Source organism: Delphinus delphis, chromosome 4 (genome assembly GCF_949987515.2).
Source record: "Delphinus delphis chromosome 4, mDelDel1.2, whole genome shotgun sequence".
NCBI classification, from domain to species: domain Eukaryota; kingdom Metazoa; phylum Chordata; class Mammalia; order Artiodactyla; family Delphinidae; genus Delphinus; species Delphinus delphis.
The window spans coordinates 95,764,549-95,776,774 of NC_082686.1; the positions used below are offsets into that span (position 1 = coordinate 95,764,549).

At 41.8% G+C, this 12,226-nt stretch overlaps 1 protein-coding gene across 1 annotated transcript in view; it reads left to right on the plus strand.

Annotated features, from left to right (window-relative positions):
* The window catches only part of SLC7A14 (solute carrier family 7 member 14), a 118,447-nt gene that overhangs the window by 93,112 nt on the left and 13,109 nt on the right, over positions 1-12,226 (plus strand). Inside the window, exon 7 of the mRNA XM_060009997.1 lies at positions 1,891-2,768. Coding sequence (XP_059865980.1) covers positions 1,891-2,768 — 878 coding nt within the window. The remainder of the gene's footprint in view (positions 1-1,890; positions 2,769-12,226) is intronic.

Consider the following 12,226-nt stretch of genomic DNA (forward strand, 5'->3'; position numbering starts at 1 on the left):
GCCTCCAGAAGGAAGAACCCATCCCAGGGGCATCTGAGGCTTGCCCTCAGATTGAGGCCTGATGACTGCCCTCTCTGAAGCTGAAAAAGTTCACAGTTACAATCAAAGAGAGGATAAGACCCTCTGAACAGAGCCTAATAACAGTAGCAACAATCGCTACCATTTATTGAACATTTGTGTATACCAGGTATATGGTATCCCATTTAGTCAGCACAATAACTCTGTTTTACAGAAGAGTATACTAGATGAATATACTCAGAGAGGTTAAAAAAAAAAACTTGCCCCAAATCCCCCAGCTGCTGGGTGGCGGGGTCAGGATTTGAACCCAGGACTGTCTGATCCCGACAACCAGACTTTTAACCACACCAGTACACTGACACTTCCAGCCCCCTAAGCTGGCTATGAAGTAGCCTATCTGCCCATGGTACAAAGGGGATGTGGCCCCATCTCTTGGTTCCTAGTGTCTACTGTGTGAAGAGCTTGCAGGGAAGGCATTCTTCAAGCGCACAAAACAAGGAGTAAACCTCCAAGGAGCTCTCAGGAGTGCAGAGGGATCCAGCTCAGGGACTTTATCTCTGCCATCGGCTGTCACATTCTGCACCCTTTCCTCCGCATACCCCCTGAGGTCACCACCGAGCTGTGACCTTGGGGGAGCTGGAAAGATCAAGAAAATGCTGACTAGCTATCTATTTTATATTTGGTATTGTACATTATGTCCATGCCACTCTCTCACTTCGTCCCAGCTTACCCTTCCCCTCCCCGCAGCCGCATAGCACAGGGAGATCAGCTCCGTGCTTTGTGACCACCTAGAGCGGTGGGATAGGTAGGGTGGGAGGGAGGGAGCCGCAAGAGGGAGTTGATATGGGGATATATGTATATGTATAACTGATTCACTTTGTTTTAAAGCAGAAACTAACACACCATTGTAAAGCAATTATGCTCCAATAAAGATGTAAAAAAAGATGTTAAAAAAAAAGAAAAGGCTGACCATAGTGGAGGTGTGACAACTTCACACACCCAAAACGTTTTTCAGCTGTCAAAGAAAACCGAGAGGAAAGATGCTGGGGCTCCGAGCACAGTTTATATTCCTGTTTCATGGACTGAAACATGGAAATAAGGGAGGAATGGAAGAGGAGGGAGCAGGGAGTGCCAGAATGAGAGAGGAGGAGGGCGGGAACCTACCTAAGCCTCCAGGAACTGCTAAAGAAGGGTGCCACTCAGTCACCCTTGTTGGTCTTCTCTATCTTCTCCAGTTAGTAAGTGGCCGGATTTAGGTTTCATCCAGGAGCACATGTTCTCAACGACTGTACTACTTTGCCAACCAAATCCCTGTACTTCTGTTGTACAGCAAGTGCTTCTCAAGCTCTGGCATAAATCCGAATCCTCTGGAGGTTTTTTAAAGTGTAGACTTTGTTGGGCCCCACTCCCAGAGAGTCTGACATGGTAGGTCTCAGGTAAAACCTCAGAATACATATTTCTAACGAGTTCCAAGGTGATGCTGATGCTGTTGATCCATGGACCACACTTCGGGTAACACAGGTGTAGAGGACCCCCAAGCAGATGTATGACTTTGCCAAGTATCCCTTCTTCATAGCAAAGCCTGTGCTTCAATTTGGATTTCTGAGAATCCCCTAGATTCAATCAACCCATCACATCACATAATGAAGTAGGAACTTTAATAGAGAAGTTCAGCTCAAACTCAAGGAATTAAAGTAAATTCTGTTTAAATTCTACTCCGGGAACCAAATCCTGGGGTAGGGAATAGCAGCTGTATTTAAAGCAGTGAATCCAGAAGTAAGCTGGAGAAACAGGACCAGGAGGTGTTAAACCATGCTGAATCAATCCCCACGTGTAGCTCACCGTGAACCCTCTGCTTGCCCCTCCCTTCAGGTTCCTGGCTCACGTGAGCTCCTACACAGAGACCCCAGTGGTGGCCTGCATTGTGTCGGGGTTCCTGGCGGCTCTCCTCTCCCTATTAGTCAGCCTGAGAGATCTGATTGAGATGATGTCCATCGGCACCCTCCTCGCCTACACCTTGGTCTCTGTCTGCGTCTTGCTCCTTCGATACCAACCAGAAAGTGACATTGACGGGTTTGTCAAGTTTTTGTCTCAGGAGCACACAAAGAAGAAGGAGGGCATTCTGGCTGACTGTGAGAAGGAAGTTGGCTCTCCTGTGAGTGAAGGGGAAGAGTTTTCCGGCCCAGCCACCAACACATGTGGGGCTAAGAACTTACCATCCTTGGGAGACAACGAGATGCTCATAGGGAAATCAGACAAGTCGACCTACAACGTCAACCACCCAAACTACGGCACCGTGGACATGACCACAGGCATAGAAGCTGATGAAACTGAAAACATTTATCTCATCAAGTTAAAGAAGCTGATTGGGCCCCGTTACTACACCATGAGGATCCGGCTGGGCCTTCCAGGCAAAATGGACCGGCCCACAGCAGCTACAGGGCACACAGTGACCATCTGCGTGCTTCTGCTCTTCATCCTCATGTTCATCTTCTGCTCCTTCATCATCTTTGGTTCCGACTACATCTCAAAGCAGAGCTGGTGGGCCATCCTTCTGGTCATTCTGATGGTGCTGCTGATCAGCATCCTGGTGTTTGTGATCCTGCAGCAGCCAGAGAACCCCAAGAAGCTGCCCTATATGGCTCCCTGTCTCCCCTTTGTGCCTGCCTTTGCCATGCTGGTGAACATCTATCTCATGCTAAAGCTCTCCACCATCACGTGGATCCGGTTTGCGGTCTGGTGCTTTGTGGGTAAGCAACTTCCTTTGAAGCCTTGAGAGTTCCCTTCTAAGACCTTGATCAGGCTTATCTCAAAATTACCTCCTAGCTGGGCTGGGCATCACTATTCCAGAGAAATCTGGCTGGTTCTGTGGATCCCTACTTCCTGCTTTAGAGTCAAAAAAGCCAGTTGTGCCCTTTCTGCCTGTATGATCTTGGTTGTGAGTTTTGAAGAAAGATACTGATCAATCCATCACTTCACTGAATCCTATTACTGGATGTTCTTCTGGTGGATAATTAGTATCATAGAAAGTCCACTTAAAATGAATCCACATTTTTAAAAAGGACAAAAATAACATATAAAAATGAGGGTGGGAAAGGCTGATTGGAATTCTTAGAAACTAAAAATTATGAAAAATTTTATTTACCTTACGTTCAACAAAATTAAAATGGCAATCAATCATGCCATGTTTTTTAAATGAGCAAACTATGAATTAAGTATGGGGTTTTAGGCACAGTTTTTTGACAAAATTGTATCATGGCACCATTTAACAGCCCTCACTTTTTGTTGACTTTGCAAAATATTCAAGTTTTTCATTTTTTCCCCAAGATCTTTCTTCATCCTTTGATATTCCGATCATTCTCTTGGGAAGTACCCATCATACCATCATCCTTGTTGCTTTCTCTCCTTCTATTGATAACTGATAGGACTCTGCTGGGTCATCAACGTCCACAGCTTTGAGTGAATTACTATTGCTCTCTCTAAACTCACTTTCACTGCCTTCAGGAAGTCCTGTATCATTCCTAAGATTTCTAGTTTTCCTTTGGGATCAATTTATATTATATTCACATTACATGTTTATCCTATATGACCATCACCGATGTTTACGAAATTGCTGGGGATTGGTGCTCATGATAACTTGAGAGGGATGTTTAAGTGAAGACTAATTTGAAAGTTCCTTAGTTATTATTTTTATATTTCCTATACAACTTGGTAACCCTGGGGTCTCTGGCAACAAATACTTAGCTAAGGAGAGTCCTTAGGTGCTCTGAGGAATAGGAAAGTAAAGAATAAGTAACTCAGCCTTAAGGGAGGCAAGACAAATATGTGTGAATCAACCAGCCTGGGCAAGGCAGCATAGAGAGTCATTGAGTTGTAGCCCATCCACTCCTTGAGGTCAGGGATATGGGTGTTCAACCCGGTGACCTCTGTGCCGGAACATAGTTCGTGCTTAATAAATACCTATGATTGTAAAGCACTCTTCAGATGAGAAAAAGGAAACTTCCAGTCAGAATAGCTGGAAAGGACTTAGGAGGTAGAATTTGAACTGGGCCTATAAGATAGGATTTCGGTAGAGGGAAGTGGGGGGAAAACACAGGATTCAAAGGAAAGAACATATGTCTCCCAGAAGACTCCTCACATCCGAAGGCCATCCTATGCCTTCCTGTAAGCATTTTGTACCAATTTTTCACTACCCTAAGCCTCATCCCTTGTTAGACTTTAAGGGATCTCTTGAGAGGACCCCACCAACTCATGAAAATTCTAAGCATTTATATGATTCATTCACAATCTCTCTTTTCTGTTTAAACATTTTTCCACTGGAACAAGAAGCTAACCAATGGAAAGATGCTATTATGGGTAGAAATGAATGCAGTGGGTAGAAATATTAGAGTCATGTATTTGTCAAGTGAATGAAGGCACAAACACAAATACACATGAATTTATTCATCTTTTCCTGGACTATTTAAGCTAGAAGAAGCCTCCAACATCTAGTACAGTGTTACCCACAGTGTGGTGACTATTCCATTGTTAATATTTGGACCGATTTTAGAGAGTATATGAATGAACTTTAAAAAATATATGATTATGATTCACTTTCACAAATACTAGAAAAATATATACATTCCCATGAATCTGGTGATTATTTTTAAATTCTAAAAGTGAGTCAAGGAGATTCAAGATGGTGGAGAGTAGGTGGACATGGAGTTCATCTCTCTCCACGGATGCATCAGGAATACATCTGTAGATGCAACAATTCTCACAGAACACCAGCTGAAAACTAGCAGAAGACCTTGGACACTGGAAAGGACTATAAAGATCCCTGCATAACTGGGTAGGATGGAAAAAAAGAAGGGAGAAGGAGGAGGAGAGGAAGCAGGACAGGACCTGCACCCCAAGGAGAGGAAGCTGAAACAGAGGAGAGAGACCTGAATTGGGGGAAAACCCCTCTCTGACGGGGAAATAGACTGGGACAGAGGGAAGCATTAGAGGCTGTCGGAAGACGGTGAAGTGGCCAGTCTGTGGCAGACAGGGCCGAGTGAGAAACACACAGACGGTCCATACTGTGGACATACGTGCCCGGGACTGGGACATGTATTCACAGGTGTGCAAAGGGGCTGGGAGCTGGTGCATGAGGACTGGAGAACAGGCTCAGAGCGAGAACTGCTGTTGGCTGTGGGGAGACGGACTGAGGGGATGGGAGGGAGGAAATCTGCAGCAGGGAATGCCTAGGGAGGAAGACTGGACTGCCATGGAAGCAGGGTGCTATTGATCAGTCACACACAGGGGGAGAAGCCATTACTGTAGCCTCTCTCTACCTACATGCCAGCACCTGCCAGTGACAATAAAAAAAGCCCCCTCAGGGCTGGCCCTCATGTGCCTTACGCCGGGAGGCAGAAAAGGCCCTCGCTAGGGCCATATCTCTTGCACCCGTGGCCGCCGGCTTCCCTGCACATTTGGTGCCCCTGGGGCTCCCATGATCCAAGCAGTCATACCACCTCTGCGCCTGGTCCTCACAGGGGCAGACCCAAGAGCTCCAAGGCAGACTCAGGACAAGACTCCTGTGGGTGGACCACATGTAGAGGTGGGGATAAAACCAAAGCTGAACCCCAGGGATGGGGTGACTAAGGAAGAAGATGGACAATCTTTCCACCAGCTGTACAAGCTGCAGATTAAATCCCCACAATCAGTTAGGTAGACCCTGCGTCTATGGAATATCTGAGTAGACACTGAGTGTTCCCACAAATGAAAACAGTCTAGGGCTTCCCTGGTGGCACAGTAGTTGAGAATCTGCCTGCCAATGCAGGGGACACGGGTTCGAGCCCTGGTCTGGGAAGATCCCACATGCCGTGGAGCAACTAAGCCCGTGCGCCACAGCTACTGAGCCTGCACGTCTGGAGCCTGTGCTCCGCAACAAGAGAAGGCCGCGACAGTGAGAGGCCCGTGCACCGTGATGAAGAGTGGCCCCCGCTCGCCGCAACTAGAGAAAGCCCTCACACAGAAACGAAGACCCAACACAGCCAAAAATAAATAAATAAATTTATTTAAAAAAAAAAACAGTCTAGCTCTGGCAGCTGTGGACTTTGGGGGCAGCACATGCAGGAACTGGGCCAGATCAGAGCCTGAGTGGTCCCCACAGTGCTCACAGCAGGTCCAGAGACCAGCCCAGAGGCAGAGGAGAGCCTCCTGGGGAGGCAGAGGGGGGCTGTGGCTCACGGCGTGTGCAAGGACACTTACAGCAGACACCCCATGGAAACATAATTATTACTACCGACTTTATTATGTTTTGATTCATTCTGTTGTTGGTTCTAGCTTTTTTTTTGGTTTCTTTTTCTTTCTTTTTTTGTTTCTTGTTGTTTTGGGGGGTTTTCTTGTTTTGTTTATTTAGTCTTTTGGGATCTCTGCTGTATAACTTTTTAAAAATTTTTTTATACATTTCTATTTATACTTTGCTTTTCTGTTGTCCTGTGTTTTTTCCCTTTTTATTTTATTATCTTTCTAATCATTTTTATCACTTTGTTGTCTCCTTGCTTTCTTCTTCAGTTGGCACACTGCTTTGGTTTTGTTTTTAGGTTATGTGTTTTTGTTACTTTTAATCCTAATTGTTTGATTTCATTTTTGAATTCTATTTGTCTTGTTGTTCTCTGGCTTTTTGTTTTATTTGGCTCTGTTTTTGTTTCTTTTATGTGTGTGTGTGTTTCCTTGTTTCTGTTTCTGTTTGATTTTGTTTTCACCATTTCTCTGGGATTTTGTTTGTCTTTTTTTTCTTTAATATATTTTCTATTTTTTTAAATATTTGTTTTATGTTGCTTTTCTGCTCTTCTGTCTTCTTTCCCCTTTCTCTTTTTCTCTTTTTTTTAATATGATTTTTGTTGGTTTGCTTTGTTTCTTTGCTTCATTCTCCAGCTGGCACTCTGCTTTGGTTTTGTTTTTTGGTTTGGGGTTTTTGTCAGCTTTCTTCTTAATTGTTTGATTTTCTTCTTGGGTTCTTTTGTTTGTCTGGTTGTTTTGCTATTTGATTTATTTTGTTCTGTTTTTGTTTCTTTGTGTGTGTGCATGTTTCCTTGTTTCTGTTTGTATGATTTTACTTTTTACCATTTGTCTGGGACGAGCGACTTGCGGGGTCATGGTCCCTCAACCAGAAGTCAAGCCTGAGGCTCTGGAGTGGGAGCACTGAGCCCGGGATGCTGGACCACTAGAGAATTCCTGGCCCCGGGGAAGATTAATCACCAAGGGCTCTCTTGGAGGCCTCTATCTGAATCCAAGACCCAGCTCCACCCAACTGCCAGCAGCTAACAACGCTGGACGCCTCACACTAAACAACAAACAAGACAAGAACAAAAACCCATTCATCAGCACACAGACTACTTAAAGTGATAGTAAGCTCACAGACACCCCAAAACATACCACATGACATGGCCCTGCTCATCAGAGGGAAAATACTCAGTTCCACCCACCAGAACGCAGGCACCAGTCCCTCCCATCAGGAAGCCTACACAAGGCACTGGACCAACCCCACCACCGGGGGCAGAGAACAGAAGCAAGAGGAACTATGACCCTGCAGCCGAGGGAAAGAAGACCTCAAATACTGTAAATTAGACAAAATGAGAAGACAGAGAAATATCTTATAGGCAAAGGAGCAAGATAAAAACCCACAAGGCCAAATAAATGAAGAGGAAATAGGCAAACTACCTGAAAAAGAATTCAGAGTAATGATAGTAAAGATGATCAAAAATCTTGGAAAGAGAATAGAGAAAATACAAGAAACGTTTAACAAGGACTTAGAAGGACTAAAGAGCCAACAAACAGTAATGAACAACACAATAACTGAAATTAAAAATACTTTAATTTTTTTAATTAAATAAAAAATAGCGGAAAACTGAGGCAGAAGAATGGATAAGTGAGCTGGAAGATAGAAAGGTGGAAATAACTTCCAGAAGAATACAGAAAAAAGAATGAAAAGAATTAAGGACAGTCTCAGAGACCTCTGGAACAACATTAAGCGTACGAACAATGAATTATAGGCATCCCAGAAGAAGAAGAAAAAAGAAAGGGTCAGAGAAAATATTTGAAGAGATTATAGTTGAAAACTTCCCCAACATGGGAAAGGAAATAGTCAATCAAGTCCAAGACATGCAGGAGTCCCATACAGGATAAACCCAAGGAGAAACATGCCGAGACACATATTAATCAAACTAATAGAAATTAAACACAATGAAAAAATATTAAAAGCAGCAAGGGAAAAACAACAAATAACATACAAGGGAATTCCCATAAGGTTAACAGCTGATCTTTCAGCAGAAACTCTACAGGCCAGAAGGGAGTGGCAAGATATATTTAAACTGATGAAAGGGAAAAACCTACAACCAAGATTACTCTACCCAGCAAGGATCTCATTCAGATTTGATGGAGAAATCAAAAGTTTTACAGACAAGCAAAAGTTAAGAGAATTCAGCACCACCACACCAGCTTTACAAAAAAATGCTAAAGGAACTTCTCTAGGCAGGAAACGCAAGAGAAGGAAAAGACTTACAAAAACAAATCCAAAACAGTTAAGAAAACAGTAACAGAAACATACATATCAATAATTTCCTCAAATGAAAATGGATTAAATGCCCCAGCCAAAAGACACAGACTGGCTGAATGGATACAAAAACAAGACCCATATATATGTTGTCTACAAGAGACCACCTTCAGACCTAGGGACACATACAGACTGAAAGTGAGGGGATGGAGAAAGAAATTCCATGCAAATGGAAATCAAAAGAAAGCTGGAGTAGCAATATGCATATCAGATAAAATACACTTTAAAATAAAGACTAGGAAAAAATAAAAAAATAAAAAAAATAAAAAAATAAAATAAAGACTAGGGCTTCCCTGGTGGCACAGTGGTTGAGAGTCTGCCTGCCGATGCAGGGGACACGGGTTCATGGCCCGGTCTGGGAGGATCCCACATGCCGCGGAGTGGCTGGGCCCGTGAGCCATGGCCGCTGAGCTTGCATGTCCAGAGCCTGTGCTCCGCAACGGGAGAGGCCACGACAGTGAGAGGCCCACGTACCGCAAAATAAAATAAAATAAATAAAATAAAATAAAATAAAATAAAATAAAGACTATTACAAGAGACAAGGAAGGACACTATATAATGATCAAGGGATCAATCCAAGAAGATATAACAATTGTAAATATCTATTCACCCAACACAGGAGCACCTCAATACATAAGGCAAATGCTAACAGCCATAAACAGGGAAATGAACAGTAACACAATAATAGTAGGTGACTTTAACACTCCACTTACACCAATGGACAGATCATCCAAAGAGAAAATAAATAAGAAAACACAAGCTTTAAATGACATATTAGACCAGATGGACTTAATTGATATTTCTAGGACATTCCATCCAAAAACAACAGAATACACTTTCTTCTCAAGTGCACACGGAACATTCTCCAGGATAGATCACACCTTGGGTCACAAATCAAGCCTCCGTAAATTTAAGAAAATTGAAATTGTATCAAGCATCTTTTCCAACCACAACACTATGAGACTAGATATCAATTACAGGAAAAAAAACTGTAAAAACTACAACACATGAAGGCTAAACAATACACTACTAAACAACCAAGGGATCACTGAGGAAATCACAGAGGAAATCAAAAAATACCTAGAAACAAATGACAATGAAAACACGATGACCCAAAACCTATGGGATGCAGCAAAAGCAGTTCTAAAAAGGAAGTTTATAGCAATACAATCCTACCTCAAGAAAAAACTCAAATAAACAACCTAACCTGACACCGAAAGCAATTAGAGAAAGAACAAAAAACCCCAAAGTCAGCAGAAGGAAAGAAATCATAAAGATCAGATCAGAAATAAATGAAAAAGAAATGAAAGAAACAATACCAAAGATCAATAAAACTAAAAGCTGATTCTTTGGGAAGATAAAATTGATAAAACATTTTTCCAGACTCATCAGGAGAAAAAGGGAGAAGACTCAAAGCAACAGAATTAGAAATGAAAAAGGAGAAGTAACAACTGACACCGCAGAAATACAAAGGGTCATGAGAGATTACTACAAGCAACTCTATGCCAATAAAATGGACAACCTGGAAGAAATGGACAAATTCTTAGAAAACTACAACCTTCCAAGACTGAACCAGGAGGAAATAGAAAACATGAACAGACCAATCACAAGTCTGAAATTGAAACTGTGAATAAATACCTTCCAACAAATAAAAGCCCAGGGCCAGATGGCTTCACAGGTGAATTCTATCAAACATTTAGAAAAGAGTTAACATCTTTCCTTCTCAAACTCTTCCAAAATATAGCAGAAGGAAAAACACTCCCAAACTCATCCTACGAGGCCACCATCACCCTGATACCAAAACCAGATGAGGATGCCACCAAAAAAAGAAAATTACAGGCCAATATCACTGATGAACATAGATGAAAAAATCCTCAACAAATACTAGCAAACAGAATCCAACAGCACATTAAAAGGATCATACACCATGATCAAGTGGGGTTTATCCCAGGAATGCAAGGATTCTTCAATATATGCAAATCAATCAATGTGACACACCACATTAACAAACTGAAGAATAAAAACGATATGATAATCTCAATAGATGCAGAACAAACTTTTGATAAACTTCAACACACATTTATGATAAAAACTCTCCAGAAACAGGGAATAGAGGAAACCTACCTCAATATAATAAACTCCATATATGACAAACCCACAGCCAACATCATTCTCAATGGTAAAAAACTGAAAGCATTTCCTCTAAGATCAGGAACAAGACAAGGGTACCCACTCTCAGCACTATTATTCAACATAGTTTGGAAGTTTTAGCCATAGCAATTGGAGAAGAAAAAGAAATAAAATGAATCCAAATTGGAAAAGAAGAAGTAAAACTGTCACTGTTTGGAGATGACATGATACTCTGCATATATAACCCTAAAGATGCCACCAGAAAACTACTAGAGCTAATCAGTGAATTTGGTAAAGTAGCAGGATACAAAATTTCGTGCACAGAAATCTCTTGCATTCCTATACACTAACAATGAAAACTCAGAAAGAGAAATCAAGGAAACACTCCCATTTACCACTGCAACAAAAAGAATAAAATATCTAGGAATAAACCTACCTAAGGAGGCAAAAGACCTGTATGCAGAAAACTATAAGACACTTACAAAAGAAATCAAAGACGATACAAACACATGGAAAGATATACCATGTTCTAGGACTGGAAGAATCAACATTGTGAAAGTGACTATACTACCCAAAGCAATCTACAGCTTCAATGCAATCCCTATCAAACTACCAATGGCATTTTTCACAGAACTAGAACAAAAAATTTCACAATTTGTATGGAACACAGAAGACCCTGAATAGCCAAAGCAATCTTGAGAACGAAAAACGGAGCTGGAGGAATCAGGCTCCGTGACTTCAGACTATACTACAAAGCTACAGTAATCAAGACAGTATAGTACTGGCACAAAAACAGAAATATAGATCAGTGGAACAAGCTAGAAAGCCCAGAGATAAACCCACACACATATGGTTACCTTATCTTTGACAAAGGAGGCTAGAATATACAATGGAGCAAAGACAGCCTCTTCAATAAGTGGAGCTGGGAAAACTGGACAGCTACATGTAAAAGAATGAAATTAGAACACTTCCTAACACCATTCACAAAAATAAACTCAAAATGGATTAAAGACCTAAACGTAAGGCCAGACACTATAAAACTCTTAGAGGAAAACATAGGCAGAACACTCTTTGACATAAATCGCAGCAAGATCTTTTTTGACCCACCTCCTAGAGTAATGGGAATAAAATCAAAAATAAACAAATGGGACCTAATGAAACTTAAAAGCTTTTGCACAGCAAAGGAAACCATAAATGAGATGAAAAGACAACCCTCAGAATGGGACAAAGTATTTGCAAATGAAGCAACGGACAAAGGATTAACCTCCAAAATATACAAGCAGCTCATGTAGCTCAATATCAAAAAAAACAAACAACCCAATCCAAAAATGGGCAGAAGACCTAAATAGACATTTCTCCAAGGAAGACATACAGATTGCCAACAAACACATGAAAAGATGCTCAACGTCACTAATCATTAGAGAAATGCAAATCAAAACCACAGTGAGGTATCACCTCACACCGGTCAGAATGGCCATCATCACAAAATCTACAAAC